Genomic DNA, 26,641 nt, shown 5'->3' with positions numbered 1-26,641 from the left:
TTTTTTAAATCACTCCTCCCTGTGTACTTATTCATCCTTCATCTTCCAAGACAATCATCTATTAGACAAAATCAGAACAAGAGTTCCATACATACTTGTTCAACTTGATAAAATTAAGAACAGAAAATATTGATATGGTTTGTCATTTTTAGAGCTAATGAGACTTTGTGTTTCAAAAATAATGTAGACTGTATGCAGAATATAAATTTAACCCCTTTTATAGATATATGGGGTTTAATAATGGACACTTTTTACCCCAGCAGTCATTCTGATTATATCTTTTATAGGCTAGACAAAGTAATATCTAGGACTTACATGTGTCTAGTTCACAATCAACCCACAAAGATCTAATTATTTCGCTTATATTGAGGATATACCAAAGGCAGATCCTAATTTTCATATTTGGGTGGCCCAGTAGATAAATTGTGTGCTAGGACAGAGAAAGGTTATAGACATAAACAGCTTACCTGATACTGAGAGCTAGTTTCCTATAACCAAAGAAAAAGTTCTCAAACTTCTCATAAAATACATTTGATCTAAGCTCTGACACCAATAAATATATTCATACTTTCATGCAATGTTGACTCCTTCACCTTTCCTCATTTCACAACAAACTGTTGGTTTTATTTTAATGACTCAGCAAAAGGAGTTTTTCCCTTAATTTGGACAGAGGTGTTAAAAGAACATTTAAATTGAATTATAAAAATTTGATTCATCTGTAATTTACTTAAATTTAATATGAATAATGTTCAATATCTGTGAAGAAAAACAATTGGTAAAGAAGAAAACAAAATATTTATCCTTTTATTAGAGTCAAACCTATTGTCACTATGATTTCATTCTGACTTGGCTATAATCTGGCAAGTTGATTTGGAAATCTTCATGATTCAGTCAAGGTTGTCACTGAGTTCAACAAGCCTACAATTTCTACTCTATAATGAAATTTCCACTGAAATATGCTAAGCTCTATCACTGAAAAAGTTACTATTTTGGTTTCAAAATAGATTTCTTCAGGTATAACTGACACACAAAGAGTTGTGCCACTACTTAATATATAGCTATTTTGTTTTTAAGGAAAATTTTGGTTTTAAGATTTTTTCTGATATTCAGCTAATGCAGAGTGTATTGTCTATTCATTATAAAGAAAAAAAATAAGATCACCATGAAATCCTGCTGAGACTAAAACTTGTTCACAGTATCACAGAGCTTAATTAGCCAAAAGAAAAAAATCTTACCAATCTTACTAGTTCAAAAGTAAAAAGCTTAACATTGAAGTAGGCATGTGTCATTTGTGTGGAACCTGTTCTATAATACTAACTTACTTCCTATAATCTGTAATCTGAAATCTTGGAACCAGATGTATTTTATAGGATTTTCAAAGTTTGGCAATGTGTGAAATATATAATAACATGCCATATACTTTTATAAATCAAGAAATGAGGGAAGCACCCCTTAATAAAAACATTCTACAGGAGACAATAAAGATCTTCATGTCAATTCTCAAGTTGTGCCACCAAATTAGTACAAATCAAGTATTACCTGCACTTTACCACTTTTTAGAGTGTTCTGGTATTTAAAATTTCTGATGTGGGATTGTGGTCCTGAGTGATGAAATTCTTGTGTTGTAACAAATTAGAGTTGTGGGTCATGTTTCACTAAACCATATGCAAGTCCATATAATAACCAAAAAGATTCTACAATTATTTCAAATTATTTAACAATTGATTACATAAATTTCTGCTGTGATATTCAGTTTTAAAGAAGCTTAAATTAATAAATACACACAAATAAATGTACCCAGTTGCCAATTAAATATTTAAGCTAAATATTGTCAAAATAAAATCAAATTTTGAAATTAAGAAGTATCCCCATAAAAGGTCTTAGCTGGAGCCAGGTGCCAGTGTCTCACAATGATAATCCTAGCTACTTAGGAAGGTATTATCTGAGGATCACAGTTCGAAGTCAGCCAGAGCAGAAATGTCCCCATGAGACTCTTATCTCCAATTAATTACTCAAACAAAAACCAGAAGTGGTGCTGTGGCTCAAGTGGTAAAACGCTAACCTTGAGCACAAAGGGGCTCAGGGACAGTGCCTGAGCCCTGAGTTCAAGCCCCACAACCGACAAAAAAAAAGGGGGGATCATAACTGGGCAGAGTGGAGAAATTCCACCACCCAGAAACCCAAAGCAGGAAGATGACAAGTTCAAGAATAACCTGAGCTACATGGCAAGACCCTGTTCCAAGACTAGAAAAAGAAAAAAAGGGAAAGTCTTTTTCTTCTCATGATTTTTAATTTAGTTCACTCTAGTGAACAGAAAGAACAGGAACAAGTTCTTCAGAGAATGTATCTAAGAGCTTAGACCAAACAAAGGAGCAACCATTCCCCACAGTCTCCCAGACCACTTCAATGAAATCACTTTGAAGCTAAGGAAGTACACAAAACTGCTGCCCTTGAAGGCACCAGTCCCTTACCTGACCATAGGGGCTGGGTAAACTAGAAAAGCTAGAGAACAGAAGAAAGGAACATAGTGACCATGGCCAAAAAGTTGGCCCAGACTTACTTATATGTGATTCATAGTTTCTAAAATTAGAGGAACTTATGAGCTGGTTAAGTTTGGTTAGTCCTTAAAGCCTTGTAAGAAAAATATTTTTTTAAAGGAATTTACTAAAAAACTAATTTATTAAAGTAAATTTTTACTTCTTTCAAAAATAAATTAATCAAACAACAATCTTATATTTCAGATTAAGTTTATTGAGTGTTGCTTTAGTTTCTACAAAAGTACAGAAATTTGAACACATATAATATAATGAAACACGATGAATGTTAACTATATTATGCTTTTCACGTGTCATACTTGTATGTACATACGCACAAAAATGTCAGAAACAATTGATTAATAATCTATTTTAATGCATATAGCAAGGCTAAGGAATCCTATTATGTTTAGGAAATTATTTAAATTGGTATAAATCCATGATCAAAGAAATTTGATAGACATGACTCTCTTCTGTTTTCAGTGTTCTAAAGGTACTCTAAGTAAACATCCATGGCTGCACTAATAAACTTGTGACATCTACATAACAAATTACTACAATATACAATTTTTTTTTACTTTGGACTATATTTTGTGTGTGTATGTGTATGCGTATGGTGTGTGTGTGTGTGTGTGTGTTGGACTATATTTTGTGTGTGTATGTGTATGCGTATGGTGTGTGTGTGTGTGTGTGTGTGTGTGTGTGTGTGTGTGTGTGTGTGTCCTGGGAATTGAACTCAGGGACTGGGCACTGTCCCTGAGCTTTCTTTCAAGGCTAGCACTCTACCATTTGAGCCATGTCTCCACCACTTCCAACTTTTTTGGTGCTTAATTGGAGATAACAGTCTCACAGAGTTTCCTGCCTGGGCTGCTTGCTGGCTTCAAACCACTATCCTCAGATCTCAGTCTCCTGAGTAGCTAGAATTATAGGCATGGTCTACCAGTACCCAACTATTTCTGGTTGCCTTTTTTTTTTTCTTTTTTTTTGATCGGTCATGGGGCTTGAAATCTGGGCCTGGGCCCTTTCCCTCAGCTCTTCAGCTCAAGGCTAGCGCTCTACCACGTGAGCTACAGCGCCATTTCCGGTTTTCTGGTAATTTATTGGAGATAAGAGTCTCATGGACTTTCCTGCCCAGGCTGGCTTTGAACCATGATCCCCAGATCTCAGCCTCCTAAGTAGCTAGGATTACAGGTCTGAGCCACCGATGCCTGGCCTGATGGTCTTTTAATTATTAATATCCAGGCTCTACAGAATGTAGGATATTACAACAAAGATACAAAAAGAAAAACATTTTGTAGTTCCTTGATTTTATTCCTGAGTACTTTTATCACACACAGTTTTATCTAGCATTTAAATGCTAACAAAAAAATTATTAAAGCCAGTAATTAAAAATTTGGCAATCACACACACACACACACACACACACACACACACACACACACACACACACACACACACAGCTATTGCAAAGCCCTAAAACTGAAAGCCCTTTCTAAAAGCTTCAAAATTACTCACCCTAACCAGTCACCAGTGGTTCTTCCCTATAACTCTAGCTACTTAGGAGGCAAAGACCTAGAGGATCATGGTTTGAGGCCACCTGGATAAAATCTTCATGAGATCCCATCTCAACCAAGAGCTGGGCAGTGTGGCCTGTGTCTGTAATCCCTACTAAGTTAGAAAGTATAAATAGGAAAATCACAGTCCAAACCAGCCCAGACAAAAAGTGAGAACTTATCTGAAAAATATTCAGAACAAAAAGAGGTGGAAATATGTGTTAGTATCTGCCTGCTGAAAACCCTGAATTCAAACCCCATAACTGCCACAAAAGAAAAAAGAAAAAAATCCACCCTGCATTTCACTGAAACAAATTTAAAGTCTTTTGGAAAAAATTATATAATGTTAAGATACATATGATAATATATATAGACACATTGTGAAATCACCATAATCAAACCAATTATACTCATTTTCTCATATAGTTACTCTTGTGATAAAAATATCAACAGTTGATATTTTTCATGAGTTTGTGTTTTTCAGATTCCAAAGACCATACATTCAGTATTCACTTTTTTCCTGTTCAATTTATTCATTAGTATGTTTTCCTGGTTCATTCATGTTGTTACAATCACAGAATTGATGTTTTTGAGAAGGTCTCATTGTATATCCCAAACTAGCTTTGAACTCATGATCCTTTTGCCTTAGCCACTCAAATGCTGTAATTACAAGTAGGTACTATCATGCCAGCCTTTTTAAATTGAATAACCTTTACCTATTCCTTTAATTGCTTATACATTGATGGACATTTTTCTTTATTCATTCATCCACTATGGACATTTGGTTGAGTTTATTACCTTGGCTTTTTTTTTTCTTTTTTTTGGTCGGTCATGGGGCTTGAACTCTGGGCCTGGGTGCTGTCCCTCAGCTCAAGGCACAGCACCACTTCCTGTTTTCTGGTGGTTAACTGGAGATAAGAGTCTCACAGACTTTTCTGCCCTGGCAGGCTTTGAACTGAGATCCTCACAACTCAGCCTCCTGAGTAGCTAGGATTACAGGCATGAGCCACCAGAGCCCAGCTTACCTTGGCTATTTTAAATTATGCTGCAAAGAACATGAATATACAGATAGATCTCTTCAAGATAGTGATTTCATTTTCTCTAGGCATATAGTTTTATTTTTGTCTTTTTAAAGAATTTGCATGATGCATTCCATAATGACTATGCCAATTCACATTTCCAACAACAGTATACAAGGTTTTCCTCTTTACAGCAGCATCAACATTTATTTTTCTCTTTTGTGCTGCTCTAATAGAATTCCACAGATTGACTAAGTTATAAAGAATAGATTTTTTAGAGTTTTAAGAAAACAGAGAGTCTAAGGTTGATCAAGGGTCTTCCTGCTGTATCACAGCATGGCAAAAGCATGACATGGAAAATGCCCATTAAAATAAACCCATGCTCAAAAATGGCATTAATCTATTCAGGAGGGAAAAGCTCTAACACCTGTTAAGCCTAACACCAGTTAAAGGTTCCATCTCTCATTACTGCTAGATGGCAGAATAGATTTCCACCATATGAATTTTGTGAAGAGAGCATATTAAAAACTTAGCATGGCTGGGTTCTGATGGCTCACACTATAATCCTAGCTACTTGGGAGGCTCAGATCTGAGAAGTTTAGTTCAAAGCTAGCCTGGGCAGGAAAGTCCACCATATTCTTATTTCCAATTAAGCGCCAAAAAGCCAGAAGTGGCGGTGTAGCTCAAGTCATACAGCTTAGCCATGAGCAAAAAGAGCACAAGGACAGTGCTCAAGGCTGAGTTCAAGGCTCTCCCTCTCCATCTCTCTCTCCTTCTCCCTCTCTCTCTCTCTCTCTCTCTCTCTCTCTCTCTCTCTCTCTCTCTCTCACACACACACACACACACACACACACACACACCACTATTATCTTTTGATTTTTTATAATAGCAATCCTAACTGTACATTTCATGCTCATTCAATTTCTTTTCCCCGATTAGTAATGCTAAGCAATTTTTATATACCTATGGGTCACTCATTTGTGTTCTCGAAAAATGTTCATACAGGTCTTTATCCATTTTTGAATTAGAGTATCAGGTTGTTTTTATACTGAGTTATATGAATTTCTTAAATATTTTGAATACCAACACTTTAATGCATATAGGGTTTGCAAGTATTTTCCCCCATTCCATAGGTTGCTTTTTTCATTTTGTTGATTAATTTCTTTCCTTAGAAGTTTTTTAATATAGTCCTATTTGTTTATTTTTATTTTTGTTACCGACCCTCTGAAAATATAGCTGCCTGTACCAATGTCAAGGAGCTTTTATTTGTTTTCTACTAGAAGTTTTAAAGTTTAAGGTTTAAACTAACCCATCTTATGTTGTTTTTATATATAGCATAACATGAAGGTCCAGTTTTACTCTTTTGCGTGCATACATTCAAATTAAGTATCTTTTAAACTGTGATTTTTAATAACTCCAATTTTAATCACGTGAAGGGAAAATTTACCGATCTGAAGATTTGAATTACTTTTAGTTCAGTTCATACACACACATACACACATACACAATAACATACTAAAATAGCTATTTGAGAGCAATAATATCCAATAAAACTTAAGACATCTATAGAATTAATGTAATAAATTACTTTTGTATGTAGTGGAATTATTGTAAGAAATTACTTCCGTACCTACTTTTAGAGTGAATGATTTGCTGCATGCATTTCCTTTAATCTTTAAGTTGCATATTCATTGCTGTATTTTCCTCTAACTGCTGTCACTTAAATTGTCATGCAGAATAGGGCAAATCAGGGTCAGTTTATATAAGCGGCATCAATCTGAAGAACTTCATCAGTCTTTATTTCAAGGCATTATGCAAAGAAAACTGACATTAAGAGAGCCTTAACTGACAGTAAATGAAATCAATCAGCAAATCACTAAGCCATAATAAACTCACTCAATTTGTAGATAACCCTTCCTTTTCCAGGTCTTCACCTAGGCAGTCCATCAAACACTGTTTTTTGTCCAAGTAGCTAAAATGAATAGCAATTCTAATTGTAGGACTTGAAAATTCAAGTGCTCACGGGCTTCAATCTCTCAATAATAAGCATTAAAAGGTATTATCTGATAAGGTTATACTTGTACTTAAAAACTAGCTTCAAAATGAAAAAAAGGTCAGGTTTGGGATATAGTTTTAGCCTTTTGACATTAATGAGAAAGAATTATATTCATATCATTCAGTAGTTTTTCCTCTGAGGGCCACCTATAATTAAATGATGTAACAAAAAAAATCTATACTTTTGTAAGTTCTATCATTTCTCTGTTTTACTAAATACCTCTCAAACTATTCATGTGTAGGTAAGTACTGTCACTATTGCTAGGAATATGAAGTCAAAAAATTAAAAAGTACAAATAAATACAACAAAATGGATTAAAGACAAATATAAAAACCAATAATAATGAAGTGAGGAGCCAGTGGCTCATATCTGTAATCCTAACTACTCAGGTGGCTGAGATATGAGGATCATATGAGATATGAGGATCTCAGTTCAAAGCCAGGCTGGACAGGAAAATGTGGAGACTCTTATCTCCAACTGAAAGAAGCTCAGGGACAGTGAGTGCCCAGACCCTGAAGTCAAGCCACCTGGGTTGGCACAAAAACAAAACTGTAACAGAAAAAAAGCCAGAAATAATGACTGAATTCTTTGTAGAGTAAAATATTATAGAAAACATATAGAAAACATTCACCACCTAAATTTTGGCAATGACTACACTGAATGGGAAGGAAACACTGAAGCTGCTGAATATGTTATTCTTTTGAAGGCACGTGTTGAACACATCATCAATCAAAACTGCCAAGAATCAAATCGCTAAAAAGATTTCTCAATGTATTTAGGTCACTTATTCCTGCCCCAGTCTTTTTGCAGTTCAGTCCAACATGGCTTATGTTAATATAGCACTTTCTAATGTAAAAAGCACCTCCACAAACACACTGTCATCCTGTGACCTCCCCGCAATCCTGTGAGCTAAAGCAAGACAGGTTTCACCGTCACCATTTACAGAGGAGGAAATAGTGGCTCAGTGCTGTGGAGTGACTTGCCAAAGCAGTTATATTACAGAGTCAGGTCTTCAATCCAGTCATTCTAACTTTCCACATATGTTTTCTCTAATGCTGCCTTTTTGTATCATCCCCCAGAAAAAATCAATTATTTTATCTTTCCAAATACTATACTGTTAAGAAAGTAGTTCCTGGGCTGGGAAGGTGGCTCAGTGGTAGAGCGCTTACCTTGCATGCATGAAGCCCTGGGTTTGATTCCTCAACACCACATAAGCAAAAAGAAAAAAGCCGGAATAGGCGCTGTGGCTCAAGTGGTAGAGCGCTAGCCTTGAGTTGAAGAGCTGAGGGACAGAGCCCAGGCCCAGAGTTCAGGCCCCATGACCAGACCCAAAAAAAAAAAAACTAATCTTCAGCTAATCCTCATATTTCTAGCACATTCATCTACACCAAAAATTGCACTGATTCATGGTTGCCAACTTCCCTATAATCTGACTTACCTATTTGTATTTTAGAAGGGCAAAAAAATTTCAACCTAAAATTTAATACGAAGTAACATTTTATTTGAGAAAGGATCATAAAGAAAAACAATAGTAAAAATATATTTATGTGCTATTTCACTTTCAAAGTCCCTTCATACATGTTATATGAACGGCACAATAATCCTGAGATACACCAGAACTGGTATCATTGTCTCAATTTTACAGATGAGGAAACTGCTTTTCTGAGAGAATGAAGGGCTAATAGCTATGGACAATACTTATTATAGGATAGAACTCCACCAGAACTTTTGGTACTTAAAGGATGACAATCTGCATTTATCCTTTGTAAGAAAGGATATTGTACTGTTCCATGAGAAAAGGGGAAACATTTGCATAGAAAAATGAGAATTCCTGCTACTTGTGTAATTTGTGTCTACAGGAGGAATTATTTCATTCGTTCTATAACCAATCCTACTCTTTCTAGAAAAAGAAAATTGGTGATGCTGGGACTCAAACCTAGGGCCATCATATGTTAGTTATACAATTCTACCCTTGAGCTTTCATCTCCAACTCGTACATAATCCCTTCAAACTTCTTATACTGTATATACATTTATGAAATACCACAGTGAAGGCCTTTTGAACAATTAGCATACATTAGAACAAATGAAAGACAGGAATATAAAAAAGGGTCATATCCAGGATGAATTGGGAAGGCAAATAGGGTAAAAGAGAGTGAATATAGTCAAAAACACTATATACATGAAAATGGCATGATGATACTTGTTGAAAATGGTTTGGGAAGTGGAAAGAAAATATATAAGGTGTTAAGTCTGATCAAGGTACACTGTATATATATATGGCCAAGTCAAAATGAAATGCTTTTGTATAATTAACTAGGGCTAATACATATATAATATTGTATATATATATATCAGTGTGTGTGATTCAAGTTAATTTTTTCTAATTATTCTTTGTTACTATTATTTCTCCTACCCCTTATATAATAACCAAAGAAAAAATATTAAAATTTAGGAAAGAACTTTATGGATCATACCATGTTTCCTCTAAACAAAATTCCTATCATATTTTACTTAGTGTCAGCTTAGATCACTTAAACCAGATCATTCCCACAGATCATGTAATCTACAATATGAACTGAGTTAAGAAATGACAAGTTTTAAGAGTCTTCAAAACTATACAACCTGTAATTCCTTACCAAGTACCAAGAGGGTTGAAGAACCACACCATCCATCTGAAATACAACTTTTGATGCAAGATATAAAATATCTCATCTGCTAAATGCTACATAATATGTAGTATATATAACTATATATATAACTGACCCTTATTTTATGTAAAACTAATGTTTAACAGTTTTAGATTACATTTTTTTAATGAATTCAAAAGCCAGGTGTTGGTGGCTCACACCTGTAATTCTAGCTACTTAGGAGGCTGAGATCTTAGAATCTCAGTTCAAAGCCAGCCTGGACAGGAAAGTCCGTGAGACTCTTATCTCCAATAAGCCACTCAGAAAACCGGAAGTGGAGGTGTGGCTCCAGCTGTAGAGCGCTTCTTGAGCTGAGGAGCACAGGGACAGCACCAGCACCACTTGCCTATTTGATGGGCCTATTATGAGAACTAACTAAGAAGATGTGTTCAAAGATGTATGATGCCTCATACATAGTAAATGTTAACAGAAACAGTAGCATCATGATCATTATTATTGTCTTTAATTTTATAACTCAATGTTAAGCATTTAGGTATGAGGTAATGTGTATAACTTTTTATTAGAATCTGGAAAAGATAGTAGTTTAAACTATAGATCTCTTAAAATTCTTTCTGGCTATTCACAGACATCAGAACTATAGAGAGTTAATATTTGGCCTGAAAAAAATGGCATGCCTAGAATCAGTTTATTTCCAAATCACTAACATCTAGTTTAGGATATTTATTTGTGAATTATGACAAACACTAATCCCTGCACAACTGAATCAAGATAGCCCAGTAAAGGATTATTTTACAACCACTAGAAAAATATCAAATCATGTTGTATTCATGGTTACAATCAATTCATAAATACTGATAATCAAATCTGAAACATGAATTTTAATCTTGTGCTAAATAATGGATAGGCTAGAATAGGATTCTAGCCTTTAAAAGAAAATAAAAATATTTTATTCTTAGATACATAATTAGGTATATTAGATGTATTGATGGACAATCTAATAAAAGAATGAGTTTTTTCTTTGCAGAACATTGATTTGAATACTAGTAACACATTAGGATATGGAATAAGTAAAAAATTAGCATCCACATGGACTAATATTAATTTTGTGCAAAATTAAATTCAGCAGTCAAACTGAGGGATGAAAAAGATTATTTTAAACTTGAAAATGAATTTTCTTTAAAACACATTAGAAAATTTAAAGTGCTATTAAATGAGGATTATCTCTTATGAAATATCAGACTATGATTTACACGACATTGGTAATTTTTTTCCAAGGTAAGGCATTGCAAATTTAAAGGAAAATAAATCACCTTCTGAATTTTTTTCTTGTCTAATTAAAGAATTTTACCTTAAAGGAAAAAATGATCACAAAAATACAATCATTAAATAGAACAGAAGGATACCTACACATTAGAAAATGAATGTTTCTGGAAAAAAAAGTTTCTTTATTTAGTTTAAAGTTATCCGATGTTTTATGATGTAATATTTTGAGTTTTATAAATGAAATGATCCAGCTTGGTATATTATAATGCTCAATAAAATTACAGTTTAAAGGGTAAATACTCTTTAATACAAAATGCAGTTAAGTTCTAGTTTTGCTGAGATTAAATTACCACATAAGAAGTGTTAAATACATCTTGGAATTAATACTGAAAAATTTTAGTATCTCTTTTGATAATTTTATCTAAAATGATTTATTTTGGGCCAAGAACAAAAAAATAGAGACCAGTTTAAAAAAATAACAGTCTAGTGTTGAATTGTTCTCTGCTGATAGGAAAGTAGTTCTTTTAATACTGTATTTTGCCATTAAAACACATATTTTCCATTGTAAAAATCTTTTTCTGGACCATTTTAACACACTAGTGCTTAGTTTTAAAAAAAATTATGTGAACTATACTGCTATGTAACAGAAGAAAAGTGTAGAAAATTATTTGCATGTCCTTAAATTATTCACAATATTTTGAGGCTTTCATTCCTTCCAGTTAGTGCAATTTATTTTTCTGTATGTCTCAGTAGCAAACAATGTTATTTAGACTCTAACCTGGCATGCTACAACCTCTGGCCCGCCCTTGAGCCCGTCCATCGCAAAGGTCTCCAGGTGCAGTTTGGGTAGCTGCAGGGTGAAGTCATTCCTACTTGCTGCAGTCCGTGACAGTGAGATCTGATCTCTGACCTAAAGGGAAAAAAAACAGCATCAATGGTAATTCCCCTTCAGACACATTAACTGGGATGAACTGGGTCCCCTTGAGCCCACTGAGTGGACTTGCATTGATCGCTGGACCTGAAATCCATGAATAAATTTAGGACTAATTGATTTTTCGTTGCAAATAAATCTCTAATTCAGAGTGCTGGGGGAGAATGTTAAGAAGAAAAAGCATCCTCCTGCTTGAAATGAAGAAGGGGAAAAAGAGTCACTGGAGCTCTTCTGATCAAGTGGTTTTGAATTATTTTTTTCACAGCTCCACCCTGAAAAGGAAAAAGAAAAAAAAAAGAGAAAAAATTTCACAAAATCAGATATACACAGCAATCTAGTAATTATTAATTTAACTGATATTAGTGAGCAAATGTAAAAAAGTAATTACACATACTAGTCTTTGAAAAGAAAGCTTCACTAATATCTACCCCGGAATAAAAACAAATAGTACAAAAGGACACTTAAAATACACAAATAAAAGTTTATTTACCCTTTTTAGTCTTTTAAAACTGCAGGATTTTATTTAACTTGGGTCTTAACAATAAAATATATGTAAGTATTTGTGACCAACTTGATCACAAAACTTCTAAATAACATAACTGATTTTTTTAAAATCAGTTGCATTTGTACTGCATTTAAGTATTCAGAATGATAGATAACAATACTAGCACATCACAGACTCAAGAGAAACACCAATTCTTCAACCAGTACAGAATCAAAGCCAATTGATAACACACTGCCACCTTCTGGGTAAATGAGAAAATACTCCCTCTATTACCTAAGTAGATGAAAGGAAATTCCTAAACAGATACCTCCAAGCTTAGTAAAAGCCTTAAGAATGTGATAATTAAGTTGGTATTTAATATAAGTAACTGCTCACTTTTAATCATACATTTTAATGATAGGAATGTTCAATACAGGTATATTTATAACTTTTTGAATGCTTGAATAGTTCTTTAAAATCTGGTTTTCTGCCAAATATTACCTGGCCGATATTACACATCTAGCTATGATTACAGAACAACAAGAGGTTTATGAGGTAGCAAAAATCAAGAATATATATATATATATATATATATATATATATATGAGTAGCATTAATTTCCAAATTAAATATATTTATATCTCTAGTTTGTCTGAACAGCCTCACAGGTAACATGGCAATCGTATTTTTAAAAAAAGAAAAAAGCTCTCCATTTTTCTGTTCTACTTGAATATCTGGTAAAACTATTTAAATTATATTTTACTCCATGAACAAGTTATATAAGAAAGCATAAACATCTCACAAAACTCATACTCTAAAGCGCTTCCCAAATGATCTCAAAACTGTCAAGTGAATAATAAGGCATTTTTCAAAGTATACAAAAGTCTTCAGATCAACATAGCAAATATACTCATTGAAGACAATTAAAATATCTTCATATGTGTGAGGTTTGCTGGTTTATGGAAACCCTATAGATAATAGTGTGAGTATTTTATACACTCTGAAGTTCCAATTCAGAATGTATATTCATTTGTAACAAGCATTTTCCAGAGTCTTTAGTCAGGAGTGATAATGCTATTAAACTTAGCATAACGAAATAAATAATATTTTGCAAGAATATATGCTTTGAGTTTTGTATTTTGTATGTATGGATACTTTCCCTCTTGCTTTTTGTCACCAATGTGCACTCAGATAAAAGAAAACATTAATGTGGATTAGGCACTGAGAATTTATCAACATCAAACCACTAGTGTTTTGCCTTCTACCCTTCTGAACCATAGTCAATAGATCTAAATATTTTACTGCACCCTGGCCAATTCATTGTTTGATGTTTAAAAACTCACCCAGAATCAAAGAAAATTTATTAAATTTGAGCCCCCAAATGAGATACTATTAGCTTTGAAAGTCAAGTTTAACTGCGATATTGATGATTCTCTTTTTTCTGTGACAAAATTCACCAGGGAAATCTTGGATGTCAAAGTACAAAAGCAGATTGCTAATACGGGCAAAGAGGAGGAAAAACCACAAGCAATGTAGATATAACCCATTGCATGGTTCAAGCACTGGAGGTCCTTTAATTCGATTCATGTCAGGGACCATACTTTATCCATGATGTTTGACATACGGTGAACAATAAGCCATATTCTGTATTCTCTAAAGTCTGAGAGCTGCATTAAGCTGAGCATTTGTCACTTAAATTTGTGGTTTCTTGTCATTTTAATAATTTTACTATGACATTACTTAATTTGTCAATTCAATAATTCCTTATATTAACTAGAAACAAGTATCAAATGCAGCTGGATTTTCGTACACCTTATAATAAATATCGTAATTACATTTGAGTAATCTGTATGGGTTTCATTTTGGGGCTTTTGGCTTTGTGAAGCTGAATCTTGTTTGGTTCCCTAGATTGCCCTGGGCTCCAGTTATCCTCCTGCCTCAATGTCCCAGGTAACTGAGCTATTATAGACATGTACGGCACCATATCGGCTTTAAAATGTAAGTGGTATTAGTTTAAACTCATTTAATTATAAATTATGTGAATTTTGGCATCTAAAGACAGTGACCCAGAATAAATAATAGGAATGATATCATAAACATTTCTACTAAAATTTTAAGGTCTTTTTCTTACTTTTAAATTAATCTGAAACTTTGAGAAAGGTCATCTAAAGTGTTCTTCAAATATTTGTAAGAAGCGCTTTCAAAGAACTCTTGGAAATAGAAATCTAAGACTTCTTTTATTTTAACTGTATTTTTTTTGTCTTTTCTTTTTTGGTACTGGGGATCGAACCCAGGACATTACACTTGCTAGGTAAGTGCTCTGCCACTGAGCTACATCCCAGCCCTAAGACTTCTTTTATTTAAATAAATAAAGAGAATAAAAGAATTAGGTTGGGAAAATACAAGGAATTGATGCCAGGACAGGAAATAAAACAACCAGGAAGAAGGACAAAGAAAAATTAATAAGGCAGAAAGGGCAAGAATGTCCAGAAACAATGCAGAAGGCAAGTCTAAATTTGAGAATGGGAACAAGAGTAAACAAGGAAGAGGCCTGACTGAGAGCAGTAAAATATAACTCTCATCTTGCCACCAAAGATTTGTTAATAAGGAAAATAGAACAGAAAGGTTCAAAAAAAGTAAAACTTTTTTTCATTTCTTTTTTTATTGTCAAGGTGATGCACAGAGGAGTTACAGTCACATAAGTAAGATAATAGTACACTTCTTGTCAAACTTGTTACCCCTTCCCTATTTTTCTCCCTCTTTCCCTCCACCCCAATCCCCCCGCCAAGTTTTACAGATCATTTCCAACGTACTGTTTTGTGAGTATTGTTGTTGCATGGGTTCCCCTCTTCTCCTTTCTCTCCCCATTCTGTTGTTCCCCTTCCCTTCCCTAATTCAGATAAAGGTATATACAATATCAGGGTACTAAAATCAAATACAGGGACAACAGAGGATATACAATAAATCACACAGTACATTAAAACCAAAAACAACAAAGAAAAAGCTCTTGTGTCTCTTGGAGTTCATCTCACTTAGACATCATATTATATAGTCATATGTACATCGCTATTGAGCAATTCTGCTCATCTGCTAAGATTATCCTAGACGTATACTAATTATTACAAATATAGGAAACCATGGGACCTATGTTTCTTTGGGTCTGGCTTACTTCACTTAACATGATTTTTTTCTAAGACTTTCCATTTCCTCACAAATGAGGCAGTGTCATTCTTTCAATGGAAGTACTGAATTCATATATATATATATATATATATATATATATATATATACACATATATATCTATATCTATATCTATATCTATATATATTCACACACACACATATATATCACATTTTCTTGATCCATTCATCTACTGAGGGGCATCTAGGTTGGCTCCATATCTTAGCTACGGTGAATAAAGCTGTGATAAACATAGTTGACCCAGAAACATTAGAAATCAAAGAAAGGTTGGACAAATAGGATTCCATTAAACTGCAGAGCTTCTGCATACAAAGGACATAGCTAGCAAGATCAATAGAAAGCCTACAGATTGGGAAAAGATCTTCACTAGCCATACAACAGACAAGGGCCTCATATCTAAAATATACTTAAACTCAAAAAATTAAACCCCCCAACAACAAATCCTCAAAGAAACAACCACCCAATTAATAAGTGAGCTAAACACTTAAAGAGAGACTCTGAAGAGGAAATAAGAATGGCCAATAGATACATGAAGAATTGCTCAATTTCTCTGGCGATGAAATGCAAATCAAATCAAAACTACATTGGGATTCTACCTCACCCCAGTTAGAATGGATATAATCAAGAAAGCTAATAACAACAGATGTTGGAGGGGATGTGGCCAAAATGGATGCTACTGTACTGTTGGTGGGGGTATAAACTTGTTCAGCTACTCCGGAAAGCAGTATGGAGGTTCCTCAGCAGACTAAACATAGCAATCCCACTTCTAGACATTAACCAAATGACCACAAAAAAGGCAATACTAAAGCTACCAAACAATTTTTTAAAAAGAATTGATACTCAGGAGCTGAGATCTGAAGGACTGTGGTTTGAAGCTAGCCCAGAAAGGAAAGTCTGTGAGACTCTTATCTCCCATTAACTAGCTTTGTGCAAAAACAATCAGAGGCAGTACACCCAGGTCCTGAGTTCAAGTACCAGTGCCAGCACACAAAGAGGAAGGAAAGGGACAGAAAAGGAAGGAAAGGGACAGAAAAGGAAGGAAAGGGACAGAAAAGGAAGGAAAGGGACAGAAAAGGAAGGAAGGAAGGAAGGAAGGAAGGAAGGAAGAAAGGAAGGGAGGAAGGAAGGGAGGGAGGAAGGGAGGGAGGGAGGGAGGGAGGGAGGGAGGGAGGGAGGGAGGGAGGGGAAGGAAGGAAGGAAGGAAGGAAGGAAGGAAGGAAGGAAGGAAGGAAGGAAGGAAGGAAGGAAGGAAGGAAGGAAGGAAGGAAGGAAGGGAGAAAAAATGGTGTGGAATTTATCAGTAAACACTATTAAAAATAAAATTACTCTTTTCAAGAATGAGAAACTGAGCACCAAAAAAATTAAAGAGCATGAATAAAAAGATGCATGCATTGTCTGATCCTGAATGCCTGGAAAAAGCAACCAATAGCAGGATTTTAACTTCACATTAATAAATTGTAGAAAATTTTATTCACTTCAATCTATGTCCTCCAAAGCCTCAAAAATCAACCTTTTACTATAGATATTCCGATATAAATGCAAAGTACTATAATAATTTCTATAACCTCCACTCTTACTATAATACATGTAAGTACATAAAAATACTATACTATTATGCATTTACAGTAAGAGTATATTATCACATATAAATACTAAACTTATACGTACCAAATTTATATGTACTACTATAAATACTATTACTACTACTTATATGTACTAATTATGTATTTATATGTACTAATAGGATCTCAGCTACTATTGCTTTGAAATTGAAGTAATGGGATCATCTTAGCCTAATATTAATGTACTTTTTTCAGGTGGCAGCTATTTTACTTCATTGCAATTATGTCACCAAGTGTATACTTGATAAGTAACATGCAATGTTCCTGTTTAAAAATTTTTTACTAAATGAAGATCTTTAGTAATTTTACCTGCAATATTTGTGAATCTAATTATTTTTACTAAAAATGAAAGGATCAAAAATAGCCAATGAGCTGGGCACTGGTGGCTCACACCTGCAATCCTAACTACTCAGGAGGCTGAGATCTGAGAATAGGGGTTCAAAGCCAGCCCGGGCAGAACAGTCTATGAGACTCTTATCTCCAATAAGCCACTCAGAAAAATCGGAAGTGGCACTGTGGCTCAAGTGGTAGAGCACTAGCCTGGAGCTGAAGAGCTGAGGGACAACGCCCAGGCCTAAAGTTCAAACCCTATAATGTGGGGGTTGGGGGGGAGCCAATGAACACATAAAGGAAATTCAAATCATGATATACTTTATCTCTGTATTTTGTTTTCCTTACCCTACTCCCTCATTTGCACATTCTTCTACTTCCACTTATCCTCACTGCTTTCTCTTCTTCCTTTTATTTTGCTTTTCATCCTACATACAAGAGTAGCCTATTTATATATCAACCTATGCATTAGTGAATGGTATTTAGTCACCACACTACAACGCACACACAATGTGTTTACCTATCACCTATAGATGCCTTCCTGCTACAATGCAGACTTCAGAAGATGAGATATAGACCATATGGGCAACACCATTCCTGCCAAAAAGTTTATAAGGAATATTTTTTTATCACTTAGAAAATCTTTTAGAATTTAATCTTTCACCAACAAATGACATCTTATATCAGAGTCTGCCATTTCAAAGACACTTTCTGGCTCCTTTTTTCAAATGTTTAATGAGATAAGTGTATTATCTCTGATTTATTTTCAAGTTTTTTGTGGTCTAGTAGTACACAAGTTGACTAGGCTTAACTTTTCTGGCACTACCACTTACTACCCATTCTATAATCTAATCAACAGAAAATCTGATCAAAAAGTAGAGCAGGCATAATAAGAGAGCCTTTTGTAAATACAAAGAAGGGATCCTGCCAGACCTAATTATTCTATAGTATTAGTAACAAGAAAGACATTATGCATACAGAGGCTCTTAATGAATATGTAATCAGAAAATATTATTTCAAACATAATTGTACAATATAGAAGAAAGAGAAAATAATTTTAGAAGTATATTTGGAAAGTTTCAAGATTCTGGTATATGCCCAGAAATAGAAGGGATCAAAGTATGTCAAAGATTTGATAGTTAAATCTACTTGGGTATTCCCCTCCTTCTTGCATCTTTTCCTTAGTTAATGAAGTGGACAGATAACAGTACTATTTCCACTTGTACTTCATCATTACTAGTTCCACAAGTATGTTATACTTCTCAAAGTACTCTCCACACTAGCTCACATGGCTGTTGGTTGTTATCTTTTTTTTTTTTTTGGTTGGTGGTGGGGCTTGAACTCTGGGCTTGGGCACTGTCCCTCAGCTCTTCAGCTCAAGGCGAGCGCTCTACCGCTTGAGCCACAGCGCCACTTCTGGTTTTCTAGTGGTTTATTGGAGATAAGAGTTTCATGGACTTTCCTGCTCAGGCTGGCTTTGAACCTCGATTTTCAGGTCTCAGCCACCTGAATAGCTAGGATTACAGGCGTGAGCTACTGGCTCCGGCTCACTTGGTTGTTATCAAACTTGTGGACTAATGATTACCATATCTAATGAGGATGCTGATCCAATGCTTTGAGCACTAAATAACAATGTCTCAATATCTACACATGAATGAATAGTTGATAGTTAAAGAAATTCCTTAAGATTTTAGTATTTCTCCAATTTCCCTGCCATTCCCCAAAAAACTCACTATTCTAACCCCTTTTTCTTTGTCTGTTGTCTGGAAATCTTAGCAAAAATCTGTCATACAAATAGTTTTTCAATAAGCAGTGGAGAATAGTAAACATCTTATTCTCAGTAGTTTCCCTGTACCTATGGGCATTTTCATTCATCCTGCCCCCCGCCCCCACCTCCCTCTTTTCCCTCTCTGTCACCTGCACACAATTATTATGCTGAGAGACAAGTTACCTGTGCATCAATCTATAATCTTTATGGAAGATCTCAAACAATAATATTCCTGGATGTGTGCAACAGTCCCTACTGTGTTCCACACCTATTAGAAGGAAATCTTGACACTCTCGGCAGAGGCAGGCACTATACTGACAACTGGAGCCAAGCACAGAACTTATAATTTGGAAAGTCTGAGGTGAGAACTAGCCTTATTTTTCTAGAAAGTTATTTACTGGAACACAGCCAGAACTCTCCTATGATTACCAGCTGCTGTCATCAGAAAGGGCAAAATCCACCATCAGAACCATACTAGCATTATGGTTACATGCCAATTATACAACTGAAATAAGGAGGTCAGGTCTGGCCAGTGCCACATTGGCCACATGGTGGAGTGTAGGGTCTGGCATCTTGACTTCATGCTGGGGAAAGGAAACCCCCCCTCCTCTCCACCAATCACCTGCCTCCCAGGCAATGGGCGTGCCCAGACACCTGGAGGCAGGGGCAAGCACTTGGCTGATAGGTTACTGAATCTGTCATTCTAGTGCCTGGGACTGGGAATTTCCTGAGGATCTGCCCCTTTGGCAACCTATTTAGGCCTGAACCAGTCTATCCACCAGAATACCATGCCACATGTGTCTCTGTGATCCTGTCCTGTGTCCTGTCTCCAATCATCATCAAGTCCCAATTCAGCTCTCCATTGGAGCTGAAATGGCTTGTTGGTATTGTTTTTTGTTGTTTCTTTCCTCCTTAGCATGTTTCCTAGCTGTGTTGTTTGTATTTGCATACTGCACACATTTGTAACAACTAGTGGCCTGCAGCCTGTTAACTGTATAATAAAGACTCCAATATTCTATATTTTAAAATGTGGCTTCTGGGATAATTTACCTTACAACAGAACTAAACAACTGATCTCTCCTGAATAAAATTATCATGCAAGCTTATCCTAATTTGACATATAAAAAATTTACTATACAAATTATCAAACTGGAAGACAGCATAGATTAATCAAAAACATCTTATAAAGTTAATAGACAATGTGATAAAATTGTAGTATATAACCATTAATTGACTTCACAAATGAACTACAAAAATTTTGGGCTATTTGAACAAATGTAAGATCCCATAATTAAGCATAGAGAAATGTATTTTTAATTTAAAGTTTGTCACACTAAGGTATTTTCTTTCCTAGGGTAAATTATTTCAAAAATAATAACAAGTACATAGGAAATTAACTATCTAGTATGTTCAACTAAAATCTGTTATGCAAATGTATGTGATAATCTATAATGTCTTTTTTATTTTTGCCATTTTTATGTTATTTTTTAATTTTTTCATAAAGGTAATGTACACAAGTGTTACAGTTACATAAGTTAGGTAATGAGTACATTTCTTTTTAAACAGTGTCACTCCTCCCTCATTTAATCTACAGTGTCTCATTTTCAGTTGTCAAAGCTTTTAAATTCTCTAGACCTGGAGTACCATTTCTAGCTTGATTAGGTCAGAATGACACTGAACAACACTAATGATCACATACAAGAGGGCTAGATGGACAGAGCTGTCATCATCAAGCCAGCTATATTAACACAGCTTACCATCAGAAAACAGAACCAAGGAATTGAGAATGGGAGAGTTCAAAGATCATGAGCAATATTTACAGTATTGATGACCTAATTATTGGATTTTTGAGGAAACTTTCAAATGCTATCAGTTTCATAAATTTAGAATTATTTTGTGGTCTTTTTACTCCTTATAAATACACAGAAAGCCGGCGCTAGTGGCTCACACCTGTAATCCTAGCTACTCAGGAAGCTGAGATCTGGGGATCACGGTTCAAAGCCAGCCTGGGCAGAATAGTCTGTGAGACTCTTATCTCCACTAAGCCACTAGAAAACGGAAGTGGAGCTGTGGCTCAAGTGGTAGAGTACTCACCTTGAGCTGAAAAGTGCAGGGACAGCGCCCTGGCCCAGAGTTCAAGCCCCACAACCAACAAAAAAATAAATACACAAAAAGCTAAACACCAAATATAGTTATATTTTGTTATGTATTCTGATCAACTACATTTAAAATAAGATTATATGATAATATTCAAAGAAGTAGCCATACAGTGTCTTAATCTGTTTCATTCTATTAGATTACAAACAGAAGTAACCACTGGGCACTGGTGGCTCATGCCTGAAATCCTAGCTACTCAAATGGCTGAGATCTGAAGATTGCAGTTCAAAGCCAGACTGGGACAGAAAGTCTGCGAGACTCCCACTAACCACCCAAAAGCCAGAAGTGGAGCTGTGGCTCAAGTAGTAGAACACTAGCCTCAAGCACAAAAGCTCAGAGACAGTGCCCAGGTCCTGAGTTCAAGCCTCCAGAACCAGAACACAAAAATAAAAAAATAAATAAAAGTAATCATCTTCCTCTTTGATAAAATTCAGACCAGTCATTACACAAAAATTCACTTTGCATACCTCTCCTTCCTAGAGATAGTCTTATCATTGATACTCATTAAACTTTATCTTCTAGTTTTTGATAGGCAAATACTATTTTTAGCAATCAAATGAACAAAATAGGTGACAATATCAATGAAACTTCAAGTGAAATCTGGAATATGTTTTAGTTATGTTTAAAAACTGAATGATAATAAATTTTAAATCATTCAACGAACATTCATTAAGTGTCTACTGGGTACCAGACACAGTGACAGATGCTGAGGATATAAAAATTAGGAGAATTCCATCCCTCCAAGACTTCAAACATAAGCAGCATAATTCATCTCTCAAAGTGTGCTTTCTAGCTTCCCATTTATCTAGCCTGTTTTGTTTTCCTGTCAATTGTTATACCACCAATTTCTTTGCCAGAATATTTTATTAATCAGTCTCAAAGCTTTATCTTTAGCACTGACTTTTCCCTAAGGTTCAGACTCACATGTCTTGCTGACTAGTACACATTACCTTAAACTAAGTATTTCCAAATAAAACTCATCATTGTCTCCTTGCTATACTTCACCAAAAAAAACCTCAAACAGCCTTTTGTATTGCCAGCATCAGTTAACAGCACCACCCCATCATAGAAAATGTTGTTCTCTGGTTTTATCATCCCAAGTACCATTTTACTGAATAAATTCTATATCCTTTCTTCTGACTACCACATACCCTCAAGATCCTAGTTCAAACCTTATTAGTAGTCATGTGCTTAATGCTATTACCTCCTAGTAGAACCGTTTTCATAAATAGCTCTTAAAACTATCTTTAAAAAAAACTATCTTCATCACTCGCATGGATTCTGCACAATCTGCTCTCCAAAGCTCACATTCATTAAGGAAATCTAACCATATCACACCCTACCTTAAAACCTACTTTGTTTCCCACTTAAGCACTTCTTAATATCTGCTATGTATTTTTATCATACTTAACTCTAAATAATCCAAATACTGTTCTACCCATCCAGATACCACCTATATTAAATTATTATAATTATTATAATTTCCCTTTTTCCTGAAATAACAGAAATATTTAAGCATAGTTAGAAGCTCTTACTTAAAAAGAATCCCTGTATTAAATGATTAGATAAATTACGTCTTGTAGTAATATTGGAAACATGCTATTAAAGCTAGTAGGAAAATAAAAAGTGGCAGTACAAGAAACTCAGAGTACAAGTTCCACCATAAAATCAGCAAACAAGCTAACAAATACAATCAGAATCAAGTTTATTCAGAAACTGTAAACTGAAGTTTACAGTAGCCAGAACAAAGGTGAATCAGGAAAAAAATAACTTCAGTATTTAAGAAAGCCTCTGGTAAAACTTAATATATCCCTATTCTAACAGAAACTTTAGTGCCATACATGACAAAAGATAGCAAATTTTCAAAATTTGAAAGTGTCACTAAATAAACAACTACAATAAGCAGGAACAACCCTGAAGATGCAGGAGAATCTCTTTTCCTGAGTTAGTAAATTGTAATAATCAAAATATCCCAGCTTCGTGAGGGCTGTTAGTATAAGACTGACTGCTGTAAGTCCAGTTCAGTGGATTCTACAATCACATGGTTGCCTCAACCGCCTCCCTCCTACAGGATTGTAAATTGCTGAGAGGCAATTAAAAGTGCCAAGGCCATAAAGCAAAATACCTGAGTCCTTCAATTCTCCCCATCTAATACAAAGCACAGCACTCTGTTTCCATATTCTGATATATTTGGGGGATACTCAGGCTGTTTGTTTCCCAGGAGGGCACAAAGAGGAGGGATTTTTGAGCAAGTGTTAGTCTGATAGACTTCTTAGCTAGCAATAGTTCCTGGTTAAAAAAGAAGGAAAGCTTCTGAAGTAAAAACAGTCCTAAATTAGGCAACTGAACCTTGACTCACAAGCCTCATACCACATACAGCACCAACATAAACACTTGGATCTACAAGAGATTCTAGCTAGTGTCTCTTCTCTTCTTCTCCTCTTCCCTCCCTTCCCCTCTCCTCTCACCTCCACTCTCTCTCACAGTGGTGCTAAGAATCAGGCCTGATATCCTGAGCATGGGCCTGAAAATATGGCCACTGAGTTATGAACTTTATATAGTGGGAAGGAACTGCGTATTTCTCCCTGAACAATGTCCTTCCTGAACAATAAGAATATCACAGCTGAAAGACTGTAGATGATTAAATGACCAATGACTTGGCCAACGATGTGCAAATCTCACTGCAGCAATACAAAAAATATGAAAACTCATAGCAATATGACTCCTCCAAAACTCAACAATTCCATCATAACAAACTCTAATAATAGTAAACTAGATGTAATCTTACACAAAGAATTCCAAAGGATAATTACAAGGAACAATGAAATTAAAGAGGACAAAAAAGTATCCGACAGAATTTCAAGCTGAATGCAATAAGGAAGAAAATCAAGTTCACAAAAGAGGAATACAGAAATCTTGAAGAAAAAAATTAAATCTAGGAGATGACAAACTCAACAATTTTAAAAATTAAATTTAAAAAATTCAGTTAAAAGTTTCAGTAATTATAAGATCAAGCTGAAGAAAAGAAGAAAAGAACATACACGTGCTCTGGGACATCATTAAAAGACCAAACCTGTGAATCAGGGTAGAAAATAGGTACAAGCTAAAATACAGAAAATATATTCAGTAAATTAATTGAAGCTGGGCACCGGTGGCTCACGCCTGTAATCCTAGCTATTCAGGAGGCTGAGATCTGAGGATTGCAGTTCAAAGCCAGCTCGGGCAAGAAAGTCCATGAGACTCTTATCTTCAATAAGCCACTAGAAAAACTGGAAGTGGTGCTGTGGCTCAAGTGGTAGAGTGCTTGCCTTGAGTTGAAGAGCTCAGGGACAGTGCCCAAGCCCAGAGTTCAAGCCCCACAACCGACCCAAAAATAATTAATTAATTAATTGAAGAAAACTGTCAAAATCTTGGTAAAGGGATGACATGTAGTTAGAATTGGCATTTAGAACCCCAAACGGGTAAGATCACAATGTCATATTGTAGTTAAAGCATTAAGACTATTGAACAATGAAAAAATATTGACAGCTGCAAGAAGCACCATAACAAAATAGATAAGCAACTCATAGGACTTAACAGCAGAATATTCATCATAAACTTTAAAACCAGGCACCAGTGGCTCACACCTGTAATCCTAGTTACTGAAATCTGAGGATTGCAGTTCAAAGCCAGTCCAGGCAGAAAAGTTTGTGAAACTCTTAGGTCCAATTAACCTGCAAAAATCTGGAAGTGGAGCTGTGGCTAAAGTGGCAAAGCACCAGTCTTATACAAAAAAGCCCAGTACTATCAAAAAAATTAAATACAGAGAGAGAGAGAGAGAGAGAGAGAGAGAGAGAGAGAGAGATATAGCAAAGAGGGAATGGAATGAAGTATTTAAATCATCCCTCGAAAAAATAACTATCAAACTAGATTACTATCCCAGCAAAGCTGTCCTTCAAAATTGAAGAAGAAATAAAAACTTTCTATAGTAAACAAAAATTAAATAAATTCCTGAACTCTAGAACACTGTAGAAGATACTAAATAAAATCCTACACAGAAAGGGAAAATTAAAGAATGACATTGCCCCATTTGTTAGGAAATGGAAAGACTTGGAAAAAATTATATTAAGTGAAGTAAGCCAGGCCCAAAGAAACATAGGTCCCAAGGTTTCCCTTATTTGCAATAACTAGCATAAGTCTAGGACAAGTAGAAAAGGTCAAAAGCTATGTACATATGACCAGATAAGATGATGTTAAGCGAAATGAACCCCAAGATGGGGACAGAGTGGTTTTTTTTCTTGCTTGCTATTGTTTTTAACTATTTAAAATGTACTATGTGATTTTTTTTATTTCTCTTGTATGTTCTTCCCCCATGCTATAACCCCTGTTTTCACTGTATTTGATGTTGGTGCCCTGCATCTTGTATATACATTTTTCTAATTTGAGGAGGGGAAGGAAAATAACAAAATGCTGAAATAAAGATACATGTTGACCCATCATAACAATGAGATGTACAAAACACTATGTAGAAAACAACTTTACAACACCCCCCCAAAAAAAAACAAAAAAAAAAGAAAACAACTTTACAACTTGGCAGGGGGGAAGGGTGGGAGTTGAGGAGGTAGAGAGGGAAGGGATGGTAGGGGAAAAACAAAGGAGGAGGTAACAATGCTCAATAGGATATGTACTTATTACCTTACTCATGTAACTGTAACCCCTCAGTACAGTATTTTTACAATAAAAAACATATTTTAGAAAAGAAAGGAAAATTAACATAATCTTGAAAATACAGGGTAAAATAGATAAATAGATAAGTAGATAAGCCAAATGTGGATTTGGGAAAAATAAAAGCAACAAAATGACAGGATTTACTACATACCATTTAACAATAACTATAAATGTTAATTATCTCAATTCTCCAATCAAAAGACATAGAATGATGGGTTGGACTTAAAACATAGACCCAAATATTTGTTACCTACAAGGAACACATTTTATTGGAAAAGACAAACACAAACTTAAAGTAAAAGGATGAAAAAAGATATGCTACTTCAAGCAAATAAGAGCCTGAAAACAAGCAGGAGTAGGTTACT

General features: G+C 35.0%; 1 protein-coding gene across 7 annotated transcripts in view; it reads right to left on the bottom strand.

The window, feature by feature from the left end:
* The window catches only part of Ccdc171 (coiled-coil domain containing 171), a 316,277-nt gene that overhangs the window by 71,143 nt on the left and 218,493 nt on the right, over window positions 1-26,641 (bottom strand). For all 7 annotated transcript variants that reach the window (XM_070007659.1, XM_070007650.1, XM_070007684.1 and 4 more), the window contains one exon: window positions 11,854-11,985. In XM_070007659.1, coding sequence (XP_069863760.1) covers window positions 11,854-11,985 — 132 coding nt within the window. The remainder of the gene's footprint in view (window positions 1-11,853; window positions 11,986-26,641) is intronic.

Source organism: Dipodomys merriami, unplaced genomic scaffold (genome assembly GCF_024711535.1).
Source record: "Dipodomys merriami isolate MVZ:Mamm:240054 unplaced genomic scaffold, mDipMer1.0.p SCAF_11, whole genome shotgun sequence".
Lineage (NCBI taxonomy): Eukaryota > Metazoa > Chordata > Mammalia > Rodentia > Heteromyidae > Dipodomys > Dipodomys merriami.
Note: the sequence above shows the minus strand (reverse complement) of the source record. Positions and strands in the feature narration are given on the sequence as shown.